Source organism: Rhea pennata, chromosome 10 (genome assembly GCF_028389875.1).
Source record: "Rhea pennata isolate bPtePen1 chromosome 10, bPtePen1.pri, whole genome shotgun sequence".
NCBI classification, from domain to species: domain Eukaryota; kingdom Metazoa; phylum Chordata; class Aves; order Rheiformes; family Rheidae; genus Rhea; species Rhea pennata.
Window position 1 is genome coordinate 3,401,935 of NC_084672.1, and position 25,590 is coordinate 3,427,524.

At 56.1% G+C, this 25,590-nt stretch overlaps 1 protein-coding gene across 1 annotated transcript in view; it reads left to right on the plus strand.

Annotated features, from left to right (window-relative positions):
- Positions 1–3,417: 3,417 nt before the first annotated feature.
- IGDCC3 (immunoglobulin superfamily DCC subclass member 3) overlaps positions 3,418–25,590 on the plus strand; it is an 87,030-nt gene continuing 64,857 nt past the window's right edge. Inside the window, exons 1-2 of the mRNA XM_062584001.1 lie at positions 3,418–3,499; positions 14,870–15,175. Coding sequence (XP_062439985.1) covers positions 3,418–3,499; positions 14,870–15,175 — 388 coding nt within the window. The remainder of the gene's footprint in view (positions 3,500–14,869; positions 15,176–25,590) is intronic.

The window sequence follows — 25,590 nt, forward strand, 5'->3', positions numbered from 1 at the left end:
GGGCTTCTGGAGATGCAGCCAAATTCCTCCACAAAGGTTATACAAAACAGCTGTGCAAGCAGCTGCAGGGAAGGTGATGGGGGCTACAGTGTTGGGAATGGCTCTTCTGGCGGGGCACTGAGGTCCCCTCAGCACCTCTTCCTCAGCCCATTGGCATGGGCTGTTTTGGGATTTCTCTTCTCCTCCCTGTAGCTCAGTGACCACTAAACAGATGCTAAAAAAAGGTGTTACGTACCTAAGTGCAAAGCTCCCAGGCTCTTAGCAGATAGGGAAACCACAATTATACAATGGAGTGAATTCAGACAGGTTAATCTCCCATCTCGTTCCCTGAAACGAGTAATGGTGTCTTGGGGACCTGAGTTCTCAATTAATTGGTGTAAATCAGGAGCACTATTGGAGCTGGAGGAAATTCACTGTGCAAGGGGAGACCTCTGTGGTCTGCTCTCACGGATGATAAAGTTATTGGGAGGGAGAACAGAGGGATGGAGCCTGCGCCGCTCTGCAGGGAAGGGCTTGGAGCCTGGGACAGCCTGGGTATTGCCACTCTTGCAAAACTGCTGTTTTCTGTAAAGCTTCTGGTTTTTCGCTCGTGGTGTGACAAGCGAATTCCCGCTTCCAATATAGGGCAACTTTTTCAAGCCTCCGCGATGAGCACAGAAAATGGCAGTGCTTCAGATTCCTGTCCTAAACTGGCTCTAAGCAGAGACCCAAACCTGTATTTTTTTTTCAAAAATCCCACGCCTTTTCTTGTGAATCCCATTGTTCGGCAGGACCAAACTTGCAATTTTTGAAGGTGCCACCAGCAATGTCACTGGTATTTTTTTGCAAGATGTGGGCTGAACTGGATGGTGCCCTAGACATGTAGCTACCTACCCCTATTTCTGGTTCCTGTCATTGCCACTCTGGCTGTTGTCTTTGCACAAGACTAAAAGCATCCAAAAATTCTGTTTGGTCCTTCCAGGGGGAAAGTAGCCCTGCAAAACACAGCGCTTCACTTCCCTAGCCTTTGCTTCTTGCAATTATTAATTTCCACAAGCCTTCCTTGCGGCTGACTGGGCTCGGGAGCCCACTTGCCACCCTGGAATCTTTTCTGGGAGTTTCCACGTGCCTGCAGTGGCTGTGAGCATTACGGAAATGCACATGGGGCCCCACAAGGTAAGCGAGAGCCAGGGATACGGCTAGGGAATGGGAGCAAAGAGGTTGTGCCGAAAGGTCAGGAACAGCACAGACGTTCAGATGTTACCAAGAGGTCGATGGAGCCTGTTCAGCCCAGAGCAAATTCTTCCCTGCTGAAAGTAACCTCTTACAACCCAGCCCTCTGCTAAATGAGCAAACCCTTAATCTAGAGCAGATGTAGTGAAGTCTTCTTTACTTGCTGACCCAAACGCGTTCAGGCTACGCACCATCCAGGAAAGCCGCCCACTGCTCGTCTGCACAAAGCATTTTGCCCACATCACTAGTCAACGTTACAGGGTTTAGTAACGTGGCCCATCAAACTATTTTTACTCTTGAAAAGAGAAAGGAGTCAGGGTGTACTTCTTTTCCCTCCCTCCTCCCCTGCGAACAAACAACGCAAAAGACTCTGAGCCGGCATTGAAGAGGGAGAGATGCGTTTCGCTGCTGCGGGGCTGGTTGTGGAGGGCGGCGCAGCGCGGCTGGAGGGCAGTAGAGCAGCGCGGCGGCGGGTTAGTTGAACGTAGGTGTTCAAAGATGAGCTGGTTGCTCCAGATCTCTGCCCGGCCACCTTAGTCGCCTGCTAGGGTGGACGCGGACCGCGCCGTGCAGGGCCCTGCCTCCGTCTACTGCTCTTCACGCCCATCCGCTCGGCCTTTCCAGAGGCGCGATTCCCACATGGTCACGGCTCGCTCTCCCTCTGCAATTCCTCCTGCTTGCTTTCCGGAGAGGCCCATAACCTGCTGGGACGCTCCACCACCGCAGCCAGTGGTTTTGTCCTCAAAAAGTCTGAAAACTAAACGTTCGGTGAAACTAGCAGGAAGAACGTTGCAAAGTCATTTGGTTCCATCGCTCTTCTCTCTCTCTCTCTCTGTTGTGGTTTGGTTTGTTTTAACGTGTGGATTTAGGGTCCCGAGCTGGAAGGGCTGAGGAAACGCCGCCGGCCCTGGCACGCAGCGCGCGCGGAACCGCCGTGCCGTCCTCACCGCCACCTGCGGACCGGGGAACCGTTCGTGACGCTGCTTCGGCTCCGAGTCGTGGGCTTCCTCGCGGGTCGGGGGACCCCAGTGAGACCTCCAGAAAAGCTGCCTCCTCCAGAACCCCTGGAGGAGTTTAAAAGCCACGCTCGGGCCTGCGCTCGTGGGGCGAGACAGCTCCATCCCAGCTCCGCCATCGTGCCGGGTCCCAGCTCCGCCATCCCACCACAGCTCTGCCATCCCACCAGGTCCCAGCTCCGCCATCCCACCAGGTCCCAGCTCTGCCATCCCAACACAGCTCCACCATTCCTCCCCGGCTCTGCCATCCCGCCAGGCCCAGGCTCCACCATCCCACCACAGCTCCGCCATCCCACCCTGTCCCCACTCCATCATCCCACCAGGTCCCAGCTCCGCCATCCCACCACAGCTCCGCCATCCCGCCAGGCCCCGGCTCCGCCATCCCACCACAGCTCTGCCATCCCACCAGGTCCCAGCTCTGCCATCCCACCAGGTCCCAGCTCTGCCATCCCAACACAGCTCCACCATTCCTCCCCGGCTCTGCCATCCCGCCAGGCCCAGGCTCCACCATCCCACCACAGCTCCTCCATCCCGCCAGGCCCCGGCTCCGCCATCCCTCCCCGGCTCCGACATCCTGCCAGGCCCAGGCTCCACCATCCTGCCCCAGCTCCACCATCCCACCCTGTCCCCACTCCATCATCCCACCAGGTCCCAGCTCCGCCATCCCACCACAGCTCCGCCATCCCGCCAGGCCCAGGCTCCGCCATCCCACCCCGGCTCCGCCATCCCGCCGTCTCCCCCCTCCTGCTGGGGGCGGCGGCGGGGCCGGTTCGCCCCGCGGGCAGCGGACGCGGGGGCGGGAAGCGGCTTGGGGGTTTGGGGCCCTTCCCGGGGGGAGGAGGAGGAGGAGGAGGAGCGGGGGGGGCCGAGGGGTCTCCCCGCCCTGTGGAGAGGCGGCGGCGCGGCGCGGCCTGGCGGATGCGCAAGATGGCGCAAGGCGCCGCCGCGGCCCCGCGCCGCCCCCCGCCCGGCGCGCTCGGAGCGCGGGGGGGCAGCGCCGCCGCGATCCGCTTTTCGGCTGCTCCCTCGGCTTGTCGCGGCGCTTCCCCCCTCCCCTCGCTCTCTCTCCTCCCTCCCAGTTGGGGGTGGGCGTTGTGGGTGGGGGGGGGAAGGAGGGAGGGGGTCTCCCCGCGCCGGCTGCCCCCTCCCCGTGGGGCGCAGGGAGGCGAGCCCGCCCGCCCGGGATGCCATGGCTCCGCCGGGCTCCGCGCTGCCCGCCGGCCTCCCCCTGCTCCTGCTCCTGCTCCTGCTCCTGCTCGGCTGCCGCGGAGGTAAGAGCCGGCCGCGGGGCGCCGAGGGACCCGCCGCCGCCCCCGGCGCCGCCGCCGCGCCCGGCCGGGCTCGCAGCCCCCCCCGCCCCGTCCCGCTCCCTCCCGCTGCTCCCCGGCTCCCTCCCGCTGCTCCCCGGCTCCCTCCCGCTCCCTCCCGCTCCTTCCCGCTCCCTCGCGCTCGTTCCTAGTTCTTCCAGTTCGTACCCCAATTCCTTGCGCTCATTCCCAGTCCCCCCAGTTCGACCCCCGGTCCCTGCAGTTCGTTCCCAGTCCTGTGCTTGCCCCCCGCTCCCCCCCCCCCCCCGGCACGGCAGCCCCTCCGGGGAGCCGGGGCCGAGCCCCGCGTGTGTGCGTGTGCACAGCTCCGCGTGTGCGCACATCTGCACGCGTGTGCGCACACCTCCGCGTGTGCGCACGCCTCCGCGTGTGTGCACATCTGCACGCGTGTGCACACCTCTGCGTGCACGCACAGCTCCGTGTGTGTGTGTGTGCATATCTGCATGCGTGTGCGCACGCCTCCGCGTGTGCGCACGCCTCCGCGTGTGTGCACACCTGCACGCGTGTGTGCACACCTCCGCGTGTGCACATCTGCGCCCGCACGCGCGCACCTCTGCGTGTGCACCGCGGCACAACTCCCGCCGCGGCTTTCGCCCGGCCCCTCGGGCTCCGGCATCCCCGCCGGCGGAGCGAGGCCCCTCCGGGGCCGACGGACGGGCTCTGCCGCCAGCCTGCCGAGGGGCAGGACGGTTCCCCTGGGGTCCCCCAAAGCCACGTTTTAGCTGAGAGAGGCACCGAGGAGGGGGCGGTGGCCCGGACCCGAAGTCGCCGCCGGCGATGCGAGCGCTGTTTGCCAGCAGCGCCGGTAGCTGCAAGCGAGAAATACTGGTCAGCAAGTCGCAGGGACAACAGTGAGCTACTTTAGACCGCGAAATATTGCGCTTTCATGTAGTACCTGGCCTCGGTTCCCGCGGGCGCAGCCCGTAACACCACCCTCTGGACCAGGGCCGAACTACAAAAACATCAAAGAGGTTTTTCCCCGGACCTACTGTGCGTGCGCCCTGCTGATAAATTGCGATGTTTTCCCTCTGCTGGGGATGCTGCTTAAGCATGGCTCCGATCTGAGGAAGGAAGCGGAGAAGGGATGCTGTTCTGCAGCGAGATATCCCTGTGCCCGCTGCCTCGTGTTAGCTTAGCAGCCGGGGCGTGCGGCGGGGCGCTTAGGGTGCTTGGAGAAATTCTTCTTTGCAGGGTTGAGGGCGGGCGGGGGGGGGGGGGGGGGAGGGAATGAAGTTTTGAAAGTGAAACTTTAATCAGTTGCGTTTGTGACTAGTTGATCTACCTTGGCAGGTCTCCGGGCTTCGGGGGGCGTTTTGCCGGCCCCACTGCAGCCTGCTTGGCCGCAGTTTAGAAGCTTTTCTGTCCCGCGGTTTTGTTTCCCCCCTCCGCATGCTCCGATGGGTTTGCACGCTCTGGATGTGGCGAGCAGCGAGGTGCCGGGCTTCTGCGCTCCGCCGAATTTAATAAACCCGCCCGTGTCGGTCAGAAACCCGCGGGGGCAGGGGCGGGTGCTGGGGCTCGGGCCGGGCTCGTGCGCCGCCGGGGTGCTCGGTGCCGTGCCGTGCCGTGCCGTGCCGCGCCGCCCGCTCGCCTTCCCGCCTCGCGTTTCCCAGGCTGCCCGACCTGCCTGCGTGGCGACTCCTAAACAGAGGGAGCGGGCCGGCAGCTGGTCAGTGCGCTGCAGTGGGCTCAGCAAGCAGAGAGTATTTCCTTTTTCTTTCCTTTTTTTTTTTTTTATTTTATTTCCTGGAGCTCTTTGTTCTGGGTGCTGGACGGCTTTTGTCCGTCAGTGCTGAGCCCGGCGTTCAGCGGGAGGCGTGGGATAGCAGCGGCTCCCCGGTTCTGCTCCCTAACAGCCTTGCAGTTAAACATTGTCATTTATATTTAAGTAGGCTTAACTTCTGAATTATTGAAGCTATAAGCTTTCACTAATTCCTATTCCGTGTGGCTTTGTTTTTGTTTTATTTTTTTTTAACACAGAAAAGGATTGCTTTCTCCTAAATTGGTGTAATACCCTGTCTTTTCTCTTAAAATACATGCAGGGTATCCAGTATCAGTTCCATAGTAAAACTCAAAGGCGATATGTGAAATTCAAGCCCGCGCTCGGGCTCTGCTTCCCTCGGGGAGTTCGCCGGGAGAGTTTCAGGACGCGGAGCTGGCGGTTTTCCCGCGTGCTGGAAGAAGCGTGCCGGCCACGTCGGGGCCTGGGCACACGTGCGCGTGCACGGGGCTGCGAGCGTGCAGCCGCCCGTGCCGCTGGGGCACCGCAGCACCGAGGCTAAACTTCGCGCTCAGTGTGTTTGCAGCCGGCCGAGGGAGAGGGATGCATGGCCCGCCGCCCCCTCCTGATGTGCCCTGTCGCCCTGGTGCGGTGATTTAGAAACCCCAAATTAATCTAATCGCTCCTCGTCTTACCGCCTGTCAGGCTTCGGATCTTGCACAGCACGAACTCCTGTGTGCGTTTAGGAGCTGGGAGTTGCAAAGCATCCCGGATCCCAGATTTCCACCCGATTCCTCCGTCCTCTTCCCTGCTCTCCCTCGGTTTTGGCCCACGGGCTCCCGGCGTGACGGGCCAGCTGCAGGCTGCCGTGGAGCGGCTCGGCAGCCGTAGGGGCTGCGAAACCGCTCGTGCAAGTGAGAGCGCCTGTTCCCTTCTTTTCCCTCCTGCCCAAACTTTTATTTTGCTGTTCCCGAACAATCCCTTCTCCTTGCGGGAGGATCGTCCTTCCGTTCGATCTAACAAGACAACGCGGGAACCCCCCTCTGCAGATCGCCAATTCTCATTTAAATTCCCTGAATAACGTTGGGCAGGAACGGGAATAGTCCGTGCAAAATTACTTTGAAATCACAAAGTTATTTGAACTTTACTGGAGCTTTTAGTTTTACAGAGTTTAGAAACTAATAAATTATGCAGCAGGGCTCATGAAAATCTACCCAAGTCAGTTTATCCAAAAGAATATGTAACATTTTGGTTTTGCAAGAAAATAAAAATAATTGTTTACACATGTTCAGGAGTCCTTGGCAAGCATATAAAACTGATGGTTAAGGAGGCAAACATGTCAATAATTGCACTTTAAGAGAAGAGAGCGGCAAACAGGCGAGCGCTGAGAAAACCGCGCCGCGTGCTGATCTGGCCTTGCTGTTACATCGAATGTCAAGAGCAGCCCAGTCACTTAACAACCCAGACTCGCTCCTGTGCGGGTAATTTAAAACCAGAATTTCAGAGCAGAGGCAAGGATTTGCTGCTTATTATTATTATTTTTTTTCGCGTGTCTGACAGTGTTGCTGAAGCTAATCGTAAGTCAGAAGGATGCAGGTGGGGGGGGTTGATTCTGCTCCTTTGCTCGGATGCTTTTGCAAAAGGGTCCTTGCCGCTGGAAGCGGAGCGCGTGCGAGGAGGGTGACGTTTCGCTGAAGGTGGCTGGCTGGCTCTGGCGCAAAGCCAGCAGCTCTCCTGGCCGGCGGCTTGTGACGCCGGAGCGCTCGCGGGTCCCGGTGGCCGGCGGCCTCGTGCCTCTGCATCCGGGCCAGCCCGCCGCGGCTCTGCCGCTCCGCTCCGTTCCCTTCGGGTCTCCCGGCACGCTGCTCCGGGGAAAGCCACCTCCCTGGCGGCGGCGGCGGCCGGACTGGGGAACGGCGGCTGCTCGCGGCCGCGGGAGCAGCCCGGGGGCTGCGCGGGGCCTGCGCGGGGCCGTTGTGGACCTCGCGGGGACGCGGGCTCTGGGCCCGGCGCTTCCCGTCTTGGCCGCTGCGTCTGCAGGCCCCTCTCGGGCGAGGTTGTTCCCAGCTCCGTGTTCGTATCGCTGATGCCTCCCGTGATAAGGCTGCGATCCGGTCGCGGTTTCTAAACACGGGGGACGTGCAAATAGTAACGCAGCAGATAACAGCACATCTGGATTGCTGTTGCTCTTTGGATGCCTCGCTGGGGATGGAGCTGCTGTGCACGGTTCGTGCGGAGAAGGTCTTTGCTCTGCCCAGCTCTGCCAGCAGGTTCCACCCCGGGCTCCGAGGAGACGGGGGAGCCCGCGCGGGCCCGGAGCTCGTCCCGGGGGGGCCTCTGCGCTGCGGCCGTGTTTGACGAGCTGCCTCCTGGGGTTCGCCCGGTCTGCTCTCTGACATCTGGGACGTGTCTGGGGCCGCGTCGCTGGCTCTTGGGGCTGCGTCTGCCGGCCTCAGCCGGGACCCGCGTCCCCGCGGCGGGCGGCGGTGCCGGGCAGGTCTCTGGGCTGCGCGGAGCTCCGCAGAGGCCTCCTGCGACCGCTAAGCAAGTGGATGTGGTTTCTGATGGAAAAAAACCTGCTTTGTGGAACCCACCATCCGAAAGGAAAGGGAGTGAAGTGTTCTGAGCCGGTAAACGTAGTGCGAGCGAGCTGTTGGGCTGGCTGCAGCCTGTTCTCCTCCTCTTGGCACGTCGGTTTTTCTGGCTGCGCTGAAGACCCGATTTGCACCTTGCTGCCGCGTAGTGCTTTTCTCCTTAGTGCCTCGGTCAGCTTCTAGGAGATTTAAGGGGGCACCAGCTGGATTTTCAGGTTGCCAATCTCATCAGCCTGAAACCTGTTATAATTAGCTGGCAAACGTCTCTCAGGTCCGCAGAGGCTATTCCTTCCATATCCCAGCACTGCAGGGATGTTTTTAAAAAGGAACCCCCCCCCCCCCCCGCAAACTATTTTCTGTGCACGACCCCTACCAAGTATTTTGTCCTAATACTAAGCTGCAACTCACTGTAAAAAGCCCTGATCCTGGGCTCATGGGAGTGCAGAGATATTTTCTTTTGACTTGATTTTGAAGCAGGGCCGTGGGTCGCGGCTGGTCCGCGCTGCGGGCCGCTGGGAGCGTGCACAGTAAATCTCGAGGGGGCAAAGCAGGCTGCTGTGCTCACGAGAGGCAGCTTCCCGGTGGCAGCGGCGGTGCAGATGCGCCGTCAGGCTGAGCCTGACCGCTCCTGCCTTGCCACGCGCTTGGACCGGGGCCGCTGGCAGGTCGCTTCGTCTCTCGGTGATTAATGTCCCCTGTCTGGAAGAGGAGCAATAACACGGGCTTCATCTGTCGGGAGCGTGTGCTGCCGGGACAGGGACGGCCTCGCTGGCTCTCGGTCTGGACCGGGTCCAGGAGGATGAGACCTGATGTGAGCTGCAGCCTCCGCAGTGGACGTTCATGGCACTTAGAGCAGTCAAATTAGCCGTTTTATTTTTCAGAAGCAGAGGAGGAAAAGCCAGAACCATGTTTCCCAAATGGAAAAGGGCAGTGATAGGGTATGAGCAGGATCTTTTGAATGTGAATCACAGTGTCAAGTTAAAAATAATTAAACTTATTTTTTTTTAAATGTACTTCAAAGTGTCTTTTAAGCTACCCATTAATTCGAGGTTCTTTCAGTGCTAAATAAATCTCTTGGTTCAAAAGCACTAGTGCTAATTGGTTTCTCTGAGTGTGCCTGTCTCCTTGATCAACTAGGGGAGTAGTTTTTGTTAAATATTTGCACATATAGTCGCATACTGTATTGCTCAGGGAGATGGTAAATGTTTCTCAAAAGGAGACTTGTAGAATGAGGATTCCAATAATTTTCTCTTGGCCTTTATGTCACTGCTAATAATCCTTCCTCCTTCCGATCCTTTTGCGGAAAGTAGAGCAGTTTTCCCTTGTGCCCTGCCCGGCACGGCCTGCTGGAGCTGAGACGAGCGCCTGTTTAGTTGCCTGTGTAACGTCCCTGCCTCCGGCTGAGAAGTCAGGCTGCCGGGAGGGAGGTTTGCGGCGTTTGCATCTAGCAGAGGGCGGCTGTGAGGCCGCTGGCTTGCAGGGCGTTTCTCGAGGCACCTGGGCGCTGCACGGCGTGAGCTGAGTTTAGATACGCAGCCAGGAACTGGGGAGGGATGGGAGGATTTATCTGCTATTAGACTTCCCTAATGAATGCGCGCAGCCTCAGCAATTTCCCCTCTCTCTCAATTAATTGCTTTTTTACTGTTTCCATGTGCCTGCGGAGTGTCATTTGTTTCCAGCTTTGCGTCGTCGCTGTGCCTTTCTGCTGAGTACAATCAGCTATTTATGCCCAAAGAGTCGACCTCCCCCTCGCCCCCCAAGTACCTCCCGGCTTTGTACGCTCTCTCGCTCCGGCCCCCGAGCCGACCCCTGCAGCAAACACTCCCAGCTGTGCCAAGAGCCTTCATCCCACCGAGGGAAACCGTCTGCGAACGTCCCCGGCCCTTCGGCCCTCGCGCCGAGCGTCCCGGGGGCAGCGGGACTCCGCGTTCGTGCCTGCCTTTGGGACCCCACAGCGCAGATCTCGGGGGGCCAGATCTCAACGCCTGTGTTCAAAGTCCTGTCCTACAAGGCTTTTCTTAATGCAAATAATCCCCCTGACTGGGCTTTCTCGGCACGATTGCAGGGCAGCTGGTGCCCATGCGCGCAGGTAAGCTTGCTGGCTTGCTTCTTGCTGGCTGTGCCACCAGCGACTTCCCTGCTCCAATGACTCCAACATTTTTCTCCATTTACCCCCAGAGACACAGGGCCTGTGAATTTTTTACAGAGTGGGATACGAAGGTCCTTGAGGACCAAAGCCCATTTTTTAAAGTGATTCAGCTGCCTAAAGATGCAGGTAGGCAGCTTCAGGATGTCTGTCGTGCCCGTGGTGTCAGGAAAAGGCTTTGGGACTTCTGAAAAGCCACAGGGTCCTCTGTGCATGCCTCAGCACAGAAATGTCTGGGGAAAAGAGTGGCTTTTGGGTGAGTTTGCGTGGAATGTCCACGGACAGAGCTTGACTCTCCCCAAAGCCCTTGTCAGAGCTCTTGGTCGTTAGCTGCCTGCTTTACAGACAGGGTGGTGGGGGGGCTTTGCCCTGTGCTTCAGCTTCGTTGGTCCCCCAGGCCTGAAGCCCCAGGGAGCAGAGATGGGCTGGCACTGGAAAGCGGCTGCGGGATTTCTGAAAAACTTCCCACGAGGGAGGAGGAATTGGGGGTGCTTCTGCCACCAAGAGGCATCTGTGGGACATGAAGCAGGTGCGTCCTGTCCCCTGGCTCAGTCCCGTTCTCAACTACTGCCCGGAGAGGTGCTGGGACTGGCCAGCATCGGTGGCCACCCTGGCACCAGTCCTAATTACAGGTATCATCACTTCTCCTGCTTGAGCAGCCTCAAGCTAGGTGCAGATCGAGTGTTTACCGAGGTAAACATGATTATCTCCAATCACAGGCCTTAATGATGGTTGTTATGATGACTACGATTGTGGGAAGGGCATGTAATTATGTTGATTCTTCCTTTTATTATACATATAAATAAGCTATTTTATGTAAGAGTACAGGGGAGCTGAGGGAAGATGGGGCATTTATTTCATTAAGCATATTTTCTTATTGCCTGTTAGGCTACCAAATCCTGAAATCTTAATTAATCCTTATGCAATTGTAAGTCCTACTTGGTTCGGTGAGGAATCAAGGTATGAGGGTCCTTATCCTATGTGACTCTGGGAAGTGTCCACACAGGGAACAGCCCCAGTGTGGTAGATGCTGTTGAGACTCTGGCCACTTTGCAGAAAAATGCAGAGCATTCACCTAATTTCTTAATTTTCACAAAAAAAGTAATTGATGGGTTTGTGCTGGCAGTAGTCTAACTTGGTGAGAGGACCCCAGGGCTATCTCATAAAAAGAAGTCATAGTGAGCGATAGATCACTGAGCTGGCTGGAGCTAGCCTGACATTTTAAGACTTAATGGGTTAATAAAGTGTGTGTTTTAGGTGTCTGCCGTTAAATAGAGTTGGTCCATTCCCTGCACACACTCATACCTTGACAGCAGTACCTTTGACCTGCCCTGCACTGCTCCTGCCTCCTTTGTCTGCTCCGTCCATCTGCCTCGGCTCAGGTTGCACGCAATGTTTATCCCCCGTAATCCAATTTAAGTTGCTGTAGAAAGCAATGGGGATTTACAGAAAGAAAGGGAAAAAAACCTCACTGGGTTCAAAAAGCAGAAAAGACAGACTTTTTTTATTCCTTTGGATAGCTGTCTCCTCTCATCTGTCTTATTTTTGCCATACGTTAAAGATCTGTGTTAGAGGCAGACATTACAAAGAGCGTGCCGCGGCTGGTATTTGCCAAGAGAAATCTGCCCGTGTGAGTCCCAGTTCTGCAGGCAGCTGTGGAGTGGGTCCCCTTGAACCCCTCAGAGAGGGGACAAGGTGCCAGGAATTTGTAAGCTGAAGTCTTAAATATCCAGTGGTCCGGAGAGCTCTCAAGGTGGCTTGCTGTCCAGATGTGGGCACGCACAGGGAGTCTCTGAACTTCGACGTCCCTGTGCCAGCAATGTGGCAGCCACTGTTGACCAAGTCAGCAATTTTAAAGATGAAACATTTACATTAAGGGGTGCAGCCCAGAACGGTCTCATACTTTACTGCCTTTTGGAGCACCTCCCATTCGGTGCTGCTGGAGATACGGATTATCGGCTGACGGGGCTGGGTATCTTTAAGCAGCTAGACAAGGTGTCTCACTTTTTCACTGTCTGATCTGTAGCCTGGAAGAAATTTTTGTAGTTTTTAGGGTGTTGTGGATTGGGAGCAGCCAACCCTTCCCGTTGAACTTCTGCCTGGTGGAGGACGCATCTCTGCTGCAGCAGGTTTGTGGACCTGGGCTGATGTACGCTTGCACGGTGTTTGGAGCGGGTTTGTCTGATGCCCTGGTCCATTGCTGGTGCTTGGATTTAAGCTGCGCTAGGCACAAGTAGAGTGGCCTAATAGCACTGTCTGACTTCCCGAGCTGGGGAGCCATCCTCATGCTTGATGGGCATTTGCTACTCCTGATTCTGGTGGGAAAACACTGCTCAGTAACTGGAAAGTCGGGAACGAAATTGTGTTGGTTGTCTTGGCTCTGACAGAGACCATAGGATCTTCTGTACCCTGGGGTACTTCTTCATCCTGCGTGTGGCTCTTGGAGAGAGCCAGGGTCTGTGATGCAATGTCTCATGGCAGGTTTTACCTCTTGTACAGACTCCTGTCAATACTTCCCTTTGGGTTTGTCTGTTGGATGCTGCTGATTAAATCCTGCCTGTGCTGACTGATCTAACTGGGCATGTGTCGGGAGGTTCTGTGATGTGGAAAAATGGAGAAAAGTAGTAACTCACGGTAACAGCACCCTGAAAGTGGAACAGCTATTGCTGCAGTGCGGGGCTGGACTGGATCTAGTGTGCTTTCTGCTTCCCTTTTGCCAGAGAAATTGCTTTGAGAGATGCTGTAATTTTTCAGTGTATTCAAGGCCTTATTTACAATGTCAGACCACGTGGATGCTCAAACCCTGCACCAGGATCCTACGTTTGCTCTGCTGAAGTCATGCAAACCCCTCGTCCACATGAGAGAGGCTGGAAGAGACTTAGCACGTGTGTAAGGGTAAATTAGCTGTTGTCATTAAGCGAGGAGAACCACTTCCAGTAGTTGTAATCAATGGGAAATGCAACCCACACCCAGCTCCTGTTATACATGAAACACAGTAAGGGACTGATGTCCCCATAGCCAGGGAGCCCCGGGCATGCGGAAGCGAGGGGGCATGTTCATATGGGAACACACCACCAACACGGTGGGTCAGACCCGAGCAGCTGAGCCCTGTAGCCCGGTCGGTGCCGAGAGAGGGGAGGGGGCAGTGCGTGAGCGAGGTCTCTCCCCAGCGAGCCTTCCTTGCCTCTGACCGGCAGCAATTTAAGGACGTGCAGAGTGGGGGGCTGCTTACGAACCATCACGTTTGAAAGTCCCAGATGGGCCTCCTCTTCCTGCTTTGTCTAATTGCTTTCAGACCCATACCTTTGCTTTTACAGTATCTATAATTATGCGCTGGGTGAAAAACACACTTTTGTGTTTATTTTAAACCTTCTGCCTGATACTCTAATGAGGTGTCCCTTACTTATTTTTTGATTGTGAGGAATAATAAGTAACTGTTCTTCGCTCACCTTCTTCATTCTAGTACCAATTCTATAGACCCCATCCTACCTCCCGTTCGCTTTCTCTTTTCCGAGCTGAAGAGCCCTGGTCTGTGTAGTCTCCGTGGGACAGATGCTGCTCCATACCCTGATCATCTTCACTGCCTTTCTTCAGGCCCTTTCCAGGGCCCCGGCACCCAGCTGAGATGGGGCCAGAGCTACGTGGGGTTTCACTGCGGTTCACACAGTGGCTCACACACCTTCCTATTTTGTTTTTGTCCGTGGATGCTTTCTGCAGCCTTCCTAGACACAGCGATGCTGCCTGGGGTGTGTCCTGGGTTTGAACAGCAGCAACGTGTCCCAGGGAAGCATCCACCCGTCAAAGTGCTTCTGCACAAGACAGCTGTTAGAAAGGCTTTCCTGGTATTCACATGAAATCTTCGTTTTCTGAGTGTTCTAGCATTTCATTTCCATTGCCCTTCTTGATCAATAAATTCACCTCCACCCCTGCCTTTATGCCCTTCAGATATTTATGTGACCTCTGATTCTTGGTCACTTTTTGTCTTCCACATCAGTGAGTGTTTTGGGCTGATCTTTAAGGAATAGGTCAGTTTCTGCCTTCTGCAGTGTCTAATCATGACTGGATGGCAAATTATATCCTAAAAGGTGTGCTGGACCAACTGAAGCATAACACGCCAAAGACACGGTGTTCAAACATTCTGTTGGCAGAAGAAGTTAATTAGTACGTATCTGTACGATGGAAAGCATGGGTTTGCCTATTGTTGCTACAAATTCTGCAATAACTTAGCTGCCATGGATGTCGTTTAGTATAATTGCTTTGAAAGAAACCTTTTGTGTTGCAGAGCCAGAACATTGCGCGTTTGTATTTCTGTGCATAACTTGCCCTTCATTAAGGGCTGAATGGCACCATCCTTCGCCTGAGAGCAAAAGCAGCACAGGGGCATGGGACCAGGCACGAGGGGCAAACAGGCTGCGGCCCTGCTGAGCAAGGGACCCTCTGCAGAAACAACGTGAAGTTGCTGGTAGCATTATGGTCTGAATCGGGAGGAGTATTTTCTGTCCTGGGTGCTCTGAAAGGGTGGGCAGAGACCTGGGTGAATTTGAGGGCACTCCCAGGCTGCTGGGCAGAAACTCTATGAAAGTCGCATCCTGAGGTTTTGAGAACGAAGCCTGGGGAGGATGAAGCCAGCCGATGCATGAGCTGCTGCCTGCTGAGGTCCTGTCTTAAACCACAGGCAAAGCATGCCTGAGGGTTTCTTGCTCGTCCTAGAGGTGCTTGCACCCTCTAGTACGAGCATAGCCCATTGCGTCCAAGGAGTTTCCTGCTCTTCCCACTGGCTGGTTGCAAATGGCTGTTGTTGTTTCTTGTGGCTGTATTGCTGACTGACCTTCTCTCTCCTCCCTGTGTTTCAGATTTCGGTCGTTCCACGGAGCTGGCGTTCGTTGTGGAGCCTAGCGATGACATAGCCGTGCAGGAGCAGCCTTTGATCCTCTACTGCCAGGTCGAGGGCATCCAGCCCATCACCATCACATGGCGAAAGAACGGCGTGATGATCGTGGACAGTGAGAACGCCTTCATGTTAGCCAACGGGTCGCTCTACGTCTCCCGCTTCCAGAGGGTCCGGGGAGACGGGTCTTCGGATGAAGGCGAATATGACTGCATGGCACAAAACCACTATGGGCTGGTGGTCAGCCGAAAGGCAAAGATTCAGGCAGCAAGTAAGTACGGGCCTTGTCCCAACCGCGCCTCGGGGGTGATCTGCAGCGAGCACTGGCATTGCCCAGGGGTGAGAGGGCAGTGCCGTGGGTGCCGTGCCTTCGGCCTTGCCCACAGGAGCAGGGCCGTGAATGCTGAGGACTCCAAAGCCAGCAGCATTTGCTTCTTGATTTCATATCCATTGCGACCTTTCAGCTGGGGGTTTGGCTTGCAACTCGGGCGAAACATGCAGCCCTGTCTCCAGGCCGTGCTTGCAGGGGCGGCCCAGGAGCGTTGCTGGAGGGCTGCAGGAGTGGAGGCCTGTGGTCTCCATCTGGAAATCTGGATGGTGTTGGGAGGGAGGATTAAAGAGAAAAGAGTGGGGAGCTGATGTAGGGATCTGGCTGGCATCTGATCTGCATAACTGTCCAGGTGAGAAAGGAGATCAGCCTTCTCGGGGGGAGAAAGCTAGAAGCCACCCTGTAGCAGTAAATTCCCTGTCTCTAGGGAGTGAGTTGCATTAAAGTCAGGTGGTGAGATAGCCCACGATTTGTGTGTCTCCTGCTGTGAGTTTGGAAGCCCCTCCACTTTGCAGCAAGGCTGGGCTCTGTTTGGCAGGCAGCATTTCCCCGTCCGGAGGCAAAGACCTTCTGAAGGTCGCGGCTTCTTTCTTTCATTTTGTTATTTAAGGCAGGCAGCATGGAGGCAGCAAGGTCTTATTTACTACCCGGCGTGGCAGTGCCTTTGGGGGCAAGGCTAACAACACCAGACAGATTGTCTGGTGGGAGAGACTGGAGGAGGAGAAAGATGAAAATGTCAGTGCGAGAATGAAATTTAAAGGTGGGGGAGGAAGAATTACAGGGCGGGCTGCGAGGCCGTGACTCCAGCCCTGCGCAGCGCCCGGCTTAGCCCGTTGCGCGTGGGAACGCCGCCCTGCTTCGCCGCCGCGAACGGAGCGGCTCTTCCATCGGGTCTCGTGCTGAGCGGGCTGCTGAGCTCCGCGGCGCCGGTTTGAGTTTGTCCCGGGAATGGCCACGGAGCTAAGGAGCTGTGTCGTGGTGGTTTCTGTCCTGGTGCTGGTGGCCAGCTTTGCCCAAAGGCTGCAGGCGCCGGAGGTGCAGCTGCAATTCCTTTTGCATTCAACCAGGAGTTGCTGCTGGGTGTAATTTATATACAGCTGCAAGGACGGGACTCTGATGCGGCCCCAAGACCTGGCCAAATGCCGGTTTGTTAAAAAGCAGTTTTACTGACGGGTGCTGCAGCTCCCATGGGAGATGGCCACCTCTGTTCTTTGTGTGGCCACGTAGTGCCGCTGCCATTCGGTTTGCAAACTGTACTGTGATTTCTGGTGCAAGGCAGGAAAAGCCCATGGCAAAGTTTGGGGCTGGGGCCAGGGTTCCCTGGTTGCACTCCCGAAGCTGGGAGGCTTTTTGGCGCTCTGCCTCCCGTTCCCCGCAGCGCTGGGCCTTGCTGGCAGCCTACCAAGGGACCGCTCCAGCTCTTGTGCGCAACAATTCCCAAGTGCATGAAGTGGCCATCTGCAAACCTAGCTTTTCAGTAGGGTAAGAAATGACATTGTCCGGCAGCCAAAAGCTTTGGGTCCTTGCCAGATTAGCAGCTGGATCTCAAACTTGTCAGTCTGGTGGTGCTAAACCTTGGAGCACTTGGCGAACAGCTCTGTCATTTATGAGCTGGGAGCCGGCTGACGCGCAAGCACAATGTCAAACTTCTCGGGCCTGTAAACAGGAGACTTAAGAGCCGGAGGAATTACCTTTGGGACAACGGACTGTCAGGAACACTGCTATCTCAGCCCCTGCATCAGTACGGACGTGGTGGGCTGCGTGTCCCTGAACAGCATTTTCTTTTGTAGCTGTAGTTTGGTGTGAAACAGAATGAAAAAGGGACCGGGTTGAAAATGCCCAAACCCTGGGCGCGTGCTCGCTGCGCGCAGGACTCCGTCCAAATGTGGAACGAATCGCGGCTGCGCCGCCGAGCCCCCAGGTCCTGGGGTGGTTACGTACAAGTAGGAGCAATGAGGAGGGTCGCTAACCCCGTTTTAGAGATGACGGGACCATCGTGCTGATGGAGTAGGTGCTGGCTGTCTCGAAGGAAGAAACCAGGCGCTGAGCAGAGCTTTGCCGAGCAGAGTAAACACTGCCGGTGGGGTAAAACCTCATCCCGGTGCTGATCTGTTCTTTCCTCTGAGCCTGACATCTGAACACAAAAGCCCAGGCGAAATGAAAACCTTCCACAAACAAAAATCGTGAAAGTTGATCAAGGCCATGCTACTGAGGAATAAAAAGGATCTGACGGAGCGGAGCCCCTTGAGAGCTCTGCTGCACTTTGCGCTGCCTTCAAAGGCATGCTCTTAGTCTCATATCACGGTTACAGACCCTGGCTTTGTACTATTGCTTGGAATATAATCTTCTTGGCTCGGAGGAATGTACATATTTGCATTCAGGAAATGTGGGCTGGATATCATATTTTTATGTTTCAAATTTACTTCAACATTTGGCACTGAGTGAAATTTAACTGGAAGAAGATGCTGCTGGCAGCCGCTGCGCGAAGGGCCCCCGGGGGCTTGCCGGGCAGGCGCCCTCCCGGCCGGGGCCATTGCCGTGGGAGGTTGCCCTTCGTGCTGCTGCAAAGGTAAATTACCCCAGATTTGCAAGAAAGCCACAGGTTTGGCAAAACCTGGAAACTGCAGAGGTGCAGTTTAAGCATTGGTATATAAATTTCCTGTAATTGAAATTTGTGGGAGTGTCTATATATCATTATTAACACCAAAGACCCTCGCTGGAGGGAAGCGGATCGTGGCTGCTGTGTGGGTCGGCAGGTTGTGTGCTGGACGCACTGATGGTGCTTTTGTACTGTAACCTTCTCTTGAACAAGTGCAAGTGTAGAGGAAGCGTAGGCATGATTGACTCAAGCAGGGGCCTTCGACATCTCTGCCCTGTGCCTGACACACTGGCTGGAATTTTTTCGGTTGCTGTTTCTGCACCTATTCAAACTCTGGTGTATTAGTTTAAAAGCTTGTGGAATGCAACATGTTTTTATAATCTGATCAGGTTATTGAATACAGATTTTCCTCCCCCTTCCCCCCAACGACAGTTTCATAATTTCTCATGACTCCAAGCTGTCTTAATTAAAATCAGTTTCATGGATACAGTGTTCCCCGGAGGTAATGACAGCAGGGAAAGCTTGGCTTGAGAACTTCCCCTGAGCACTACTTAATGGCAAGGACTGTAGGCGACTGCTTCGGAAGACGAGCTCCCCGAAACGTAGCCCCCTTTCTTCTCACCCTTTGCTCAGCCTGACCTTAGCTGACTTATACTTATCGTGTTGTCTCATGGCGCTTCCAGCCTTTTTGCCAGTGCCGTAATTTGATGGAGCTGGCCCTACATCATCATAAATCACCGCCCTGCCGGCGGAGTAAGACCCATTGATTATACCACTCAATAACAAGCAGTTACCGCTAATTGGAAATCACCATCAAACCAGGTATCGGAGCAGGCTCTGCACGCATCCGGCCGGAGAGCGGCAATTTTCACTGTTTGATCTGGTGCTATAAAAAAAATAGAGAGAGAGAAGGAGGGAAAGTGCTTAGGGTGTGAGAGGTTTCCTGAAGCTTGGCAAGGTGGGCCTGCCCGGCGCCTGAAGTGTTGTGGGTCCTCAGAATAGCTCTGGACAGAGCTGGGCTCCTAGAGCCGCTGCGGGGCTCGTTTCCTAGCGGAGCTTAGTGCCCTGCGTGTCTCCTGCACCCTTCTCCACCCCCTTCCCTTCTGCGTCCTGCTCCCAACACCACTGCTGCGGTCCCTGTGCCTGGCCATCCTCAGCACCCATCCTGCCTGCCCGGGGCGAGGATTTACCTCCCGGGCAAGGCGCTTCTCTGCACTGAGCCTTGCAGCAGCAGCTCCTCGGGGCCAGCGCTCCCTCCTGCGAACGCACTGCCCGCCGGGGCCTCGGGTCTCCAGGTCATTGCAAAAACTAAAAAAAAAAAAAGGGGGGGGGGAGGCTTGGAGAAGATGCACACTTGCAAGGTGTTTTCCCTTGCGAGGCTGCGGGAGGAGGACGGGAATTGCAGGATTTGTAAAGCAGCAAAGATCTCCCCGTCGTTTCGGCTCCTCTGTGCAGAATACGTTCAGGGTTTAACCTGCAGCCCCCTTTCCAGGCTCGGGGGTGGTGGGAAGAGCTGCTGAGCCCAAATAATGGCAGCATTTATAAGAGCGCAGAGACAAGAAGGAAGTCTAAAAGGATTAGGGAGAGACAAAGGGGGCTGATTATTTTATGGGTCACAATACAAGGCATTAGAGGGAGATCACAAAGGGATGTAATTACAAAAGAAGGCCATACTGGGGGGATCAACCCAGGATTAGAGTGGGAAATGTTTTTACACAGTTTTGTTCCACTCATTACGAAGTTAGCATTTTAAATTAAGGTTTAAGAAAGGTGGCACCAAAGTTGTCACCAAGGTATTTCCTGGGCAATGCCACTGTTTGGATGCAGCTTGCAAGTCCCAGCTCAAAACATCATGTCAGACCTCACCCACGTGGCTTTGCTTCTGGTTTTTCTTGGGCACATGCAGTATCTGCCTTGCTGGCAGAGCCCTACCTAGAGCTTGTGCTGAGATCAAGCGCACCTGTTTCTGAATTTGAAAGCCGGGGTACTCTTGTGATGATAGATTTTAGCAGTGTGAAACATGTGCTTGAGACAAAAATGAGCTTTTAAAGAAAGTGCCCTGGTGTCGGTTTCCGGCTCTCTGGAGACATGGTCGGGTTGCTCCCAGGAATTTTTGGCTAATTCTCCCTTGGGTTTCATTGCACTTTTACTGCTCGTGTTGCTTACCAAGTTGCTTGCACCCAGAAGCTGTTATTTTCAGTTGTGAATTTGCTCGCGTTTAATGCGCTTCCTTCTGAAATGCTGAGTCTGAGCGTAAGGGCTCGGTTTTGATACCGGTGATGTTTCTCTGACTGTTCGCTTTGCTTCAGATGCTCGCAGTGCTTGGTAAGCCCAGAGCAAATTCTGCACTTCTAACAGTGGGTCAGGGAAAAGGAACGGAACCAAACCAAACAACAACCGCGAGGAATTACTGGAAAGAAAAAAGGGAGAAGATGACGTGAAGTGAAAGGCCTACAAGAGGTTTCAGGGGAGGGAAGTGATGGCTGGGAGACCGCTTCCCTCCGTCGGCTCTTGGGGCTGCCTCCCGGACACGCTGGCTCATTTGCGGTTGCCTCTCACATCTGCACGGTTGCAGCGTTTGGCTCTGCGTGTGCAGCGTGTGCTGCAAGACAAATGTACAAATATAAGGAGTCAGCCAGGGGAACGGAGAGATTTGGCTGGAAGTTTTAGTAGATTTGCGGATTAAAAGAGTTTATCACTTGCCACCCACTGCATTTCAGTGTCTGCGTGCAGCAGCCAGAAGTCATCTGGAGACTCGAGCACATTATAAGACCATATTTCTTTTGGCTGCTCGTTTCTTAGCAGTGTGATGGTTATTTAAATATCATCTTGCACTTCTCCGCGAGGCTTCTAGCGCGGACGCGCCACCCTTAGCTGCGGCAATGTTATCTCTCGTATAGGGGTTTGCACTGCAGGCAGTAATGTCACTTAGTCATTTACAGAAAGCTCAAGGGAAATATATCAGAAGAATTTCATTAATGGTAGCGCTGCGGAGTTATTTGTCTCAATTAACTCTTGGCGCGCGGCGGAGGAAGTCCGGCGCGGCCGCGGCGGCCGCCCGCTACGCGCCCGGGCAGCTCTCCGGCGAGCGCGCGGCGCGTGGCCTCGCGCGGTGTTGGTGCCTTCAGCCGAAGGATCTGTAACATCGCTGGTCGTGTGATTTTATTTTTATTTATTTCTTTTTTCTCCCCCAGCAGGCTGGGGATGCTGTGGTGGCCGGAGGTGGCCCTGCGCTCTCGCGTTGCCCTCCGGCCCCGGCAGTGCCTCCAGCCCAGCCGTGCCTCGGTTTCCCCCCGTCTGAGCTTGGGGCGGGCTTGCCGATCCTTCGGCCGGCCGACGCCTCGCCCGGGCCTGTGCTGGCGGGCCGCTCCGGTGAGAGGAGCGGCCACCGCTCATGGGCAGGGCCGTCAGCAGGGATCGACTTTCCGGGGCGCTCGGCCGCGGCCCTCGGTGCTGTCGATCCGGCCGGGGAAGGGAGAGCGCGGCTGCGTTCGCCTCCAAGAGGGCTCTGCCGCGCGGGGCGAGGCGGCTTCCCCAGGGCCAGCGGGACGCCGCGGCACCCGCTCCGAGAGCGGGACTCTGCTCCCACCCCGCCTGCGCGCGGCATATGGTTTTCAGCGAGGTTCTTGCTTTAAACCCGATTTTACAGTTGGGTTGACTGAGGCAAAAGGAGGTCAAACGAGTCGCCTGAGGTCACTCAGTAAGTGGCTCGGATTAAATCTCAACCCGCGACGCGGCCCGTTCCCAGCGCCGGCCACGCCAGATGGCCCGCCGAGCGCGGCGCCGAGCTGCTCGCCTCGTCCCGGGCCTCGCCGCTCTCCTCCGCGGGCCGCTGCGCGCGGCTCCCTGGAGGCGAGAGCCCTTCGGGCGCGCGGAGCCCCACTCGCTCCGCCTCACGACGACTTCCCCGTCGGCTTGGCGCCGGCATCCCACGGGGGGCTGCTAGGCCGAGATGCCCCGCGGCGCTGCCACCGCTGCGGGCCCCGTCCCGCGCCTCCGAAGCCGCCGACGCGTCGGCCCCGCGGCCGAGCCCCCGTGCCGGGCGCGGCCCGCTCAGGAGGAGCGCGAGCCGGCGGCTTGGGCGCCGCAAGACGAGGTCCTGGCGGTCCTGGGGGCGGTGGGAAGCCCCCAGGGTCCACGCGTCTCCTCCCCGCATCCGGCCTCCCGCGAGAAGGCCTGCTCTCGGCGCTGGCGCCGCTCGCAGGCCTCGGTAAGTTGGCACCTCTCGAGCATGCCTTGATTAATAGTGTTTTTTGTCAGTCCTAAGAGGCCCCCATTATGTCCTTTTGATGCTGCATTTTGCACTTACCACTGTCACTGAGCTCAATGACTGATTTTCACAGGTCACAGGAGAGGGACAATGGATCAGGCCACATTTTGCAGAAACAAATGAAATTTTGCTGCAACCGAGAGCACTAATTAAGAGCGAGGATCAATCTGGGTGTACAAAAGAGAGAGTTTTAGGCTGCTGGTGTGGAAATGAGTGGTGGTGCTTGCAGCAGCAGAAAAGGCTCCGTGTGTGTGCATACTTCAGCTGCAGTGTTGTACTCCGCTGCATTTGATCGATACTTCTGCGCTCATTCAGCAAGGAAAAACCAAGCATTTTCCTGTCTGCTGTTCTCAGTAAGGGCAGGGACCGAAAACCTGCTGGATCAAGTTGCCGTTGATCCCTGTGAGGTGTTTTTAGCCAGTGGTAGGAGTAATAGCTCGTGCTGCTTGGGTCGTGTTGCTCGCCTCCAAGCACGGCAGTGCAATTTGCCTGGTGGCTGGCGAGCACAGCTGATGTGTTCCCTGGGCATCCTCAGCCCTGGCAGTACTTCACCGCACCAGGAACTGTGCTGCTTTCCTGAGACTTCTTGCAGAGAGACTTGCAGAGTGGAGGAGGAGGCAAGAGCAATTAGTTCTGGGTGATGAGAGAGACCAGAGCGGGGAGAAGGAAGAGGAGAAAAGTAGATGTCAACGGGAGTGGAGGGAGAGCAAACTCTCATCACGGAGGATGCTGTGAATGCAGCAGGAGGGATAGGGAAAGGCTGAGGATGCACAAGTTTGGGTTCATTGCTTTGTTGAGCAACGAAGAGACGTACTTCAAGTTTACATGAGGCTTCAGATACAAGGAAAAGACAGAGCTAACGTGCATTCAGGGTGAGATGGTTGTCCGTGCTTAGGTCCACAAGTGGAAGGAGTTAAAACCAGCTTGCAAACTGTTTTGGTAGTGGAAATGAGTGAGTGGGCAGCATGCAGTGTTTTTGGAATCTCTGTTTTGGGTTGGATTTGTCTGGGACGTGAAGGTAGGCGCGTTCGCTGGAGTGCCCTTTCGCTGAGAGGGTTCCCCATGGCCCTCTGGGTTCCCCTGGAGAAAAGCCTAACTGTGTCTGAACCCAAAACAGATTTATGGTATTGAACAAGCCTCCAAAACGAGGAGGCTCCGGCGGGGGGGCCTGCAGGAGAGCCGTGGCCCCGGGGCGGTGGAGCGTCGCGTTGGTGCCCGGCGCGGCGGCTCCTCCGGCGGCGAGGGTGCTTGCTGCGCCACTTTGTTTTGTCGGAGCGGTGTCCACATGCCGCTCGCCATGCTTTCCCACGGAAATGTGTAAAGGGGTGGGAGGGAGAATCCTGCCTGTGGCTTTCATTTGTGATCCTAATGCTTGGAGAGAGGAGAGGCAGGGCCCCAAGGGGGTCAAATCTCTCTCTTTCACTCAAAAAAAAAAAAAAAAAAAAAAAAGAAAAAGAAAAAAAAAGAAAGAAAGAAAGAAAGAAAAAATCTTTATAAAAAGAATTTCTTTTAAGCAACCCTGACGTGAAGCTAACGAATCTTGGAGATGTTTAATGAGCTTTGGGAAGACACTCTAACTTCTTCTGCAGCTTTGGAAGGACCTTTGCAGAAGGAGGATGCAGAGGTGCTGCCTGGGGGGTGCAGGGCTGTGGTGGCAGCGCTCCCGCTGCCCCGAGGAGCCCGGTGCCTGCTGCACCCAGCCCTGGGCATTGCCCAGAGCTGCCAGGAGGCTCCCTGTGTGTCACAGCATGTGTTTAACCAGCCCTGAGGATAACATCAGGCCCTTTTCCCTCCCCAGCGGTGGTCCCTGCCCCATCTGTCCTGTCTGGGCTGGTGCTCTGCGGCTCAGCGAGGTCCGGGAGTTGGGTGCCGCTTGGACCGCTCGGCACTGCTGGCTGTCGCATTGCATGAGGCTCGTGGGCCTGGCGTGGCTGAGCCCTCCACGCGTGCACCGAGCTGTAAGGAGGTGAGGCAGCGGGTTCAGAAGGTCTTCTGGGGGAGACAGGCGTGCCCGCGCCGCGTGCTCGTGTGCGGCAGCCTCCTAGAGAGCTTGTTTTAAAAGCTGGTGCGAGTGTACATCCATAAACGCGCTGGTGCCTGTGCTCGTGCCAGGGCGGTGTTTCTGGGGAGCGTGGGCAAGCCCCTCGGTTTCAAAGCGCAGTTTGCAGACGTTTGAAGCACCTCTGTGGTTCCCGCTGCCGCGTCCTGCAGGGGGAAATAGGATTTGCTCTTGCCCAGCTCACTGCCCAAGGGAAGCCTGCTTCATTTTCCTGTCGCTAACTAGGTTCCCCCAAGAATGAGAGATTACCTGGTCTTCCAAAAAGCGTTTCCAATGTGTGAAGAAGTCTGGATGACTCACAATTTTTAATTAGCTCTCCTGATCAAGGCGGGATCCCTTCCTCCCTCGCAGAGAGCTGGTGATTAGAATTACAATGAAGATAATCCAAACTGTATGTGCAGGGTTTTCTGTAAGCGGAGAACAAAGCAGGACATCCATCTGGTGAGTGCGAGCCCATAATACCTTTCTGCTCATTTCTGCAGTGCAACAGGAGCTGTTTGGGACGGAAGTGGGCTCATTATTTCGGACAGGCTTGCTGACACACACAGCAGCGCTGCCGTGTAATCTCAGAGGCGCTGGAGCTCTGCCGCGCGGAAGGGCGAGCAATGCTTTTCTAAGCCCACGTTTGCCGTTCCTCCGTGTCAAAATCAGGGATACAGCCCTCTTCTAAACCTGTGATTAATCAGTGTATGAGTGAGAGGTGCCCTTTATTTTTTTAGCAAGGCTAATGAAAGCTTAAGGGAGTTTTAAAAGATGCTACCCTGCAGCCAAGGGAAGCCCATCCTGTGGCAAACGTCGCAGCGGTAGTGAGTAAATGCATTTTAGCTGCACCCCAGGTAATCTCACGGGAGGCAACCTCTTGAGCGATGCTGTTTGAGGCCTTGCTTAAAGCCCGCTTGGTGCAGAACGGAGCTCCTGCCTCCAGGCTTTGGCATCCGTGCGTGCCGGGTTTGCAACGGGAGAGTCGCCTCTTGTCGCGGGGCTGGCGGGCAGCGGTTTGCAGCGGGCAGCCGCAGCGCTGGGCGCTCGGCCCCGGTGCTGCTGCGCTTTACGGTCAGCTGGATTTTGCCAGGCTGCTGCAGCGTGGCGGGACGACGGGCGCCTCGGTGGGAAAGAAATAACAAAAAGGCCGTTGTGGAGGAGCAGCCGGCGCTCCGTGCTGCCGCTCGCCGCCGTGCCGGCAGCGCCACGCATGCCTCCGCGCCTGCCATGGCAACAAGTTCATCCTTCGGCCAGCGCGACGGTCGGCGGCGACGCGGCCGGGAGCCGGTCCCGGCTGCAGCGTCCCGGCAGGGCAGGAGGGACGGGGCTGGGTTTCGTGCCCGCAGGATGCTCTGCGGGCCGCGAAGTTCAGGGCGCTGGTTTACAGCCGCCGCAGACCGGGCAGTCGCCGGCCAGCCGCGCTCAAAGGGACAACGCGATCGGCTGTT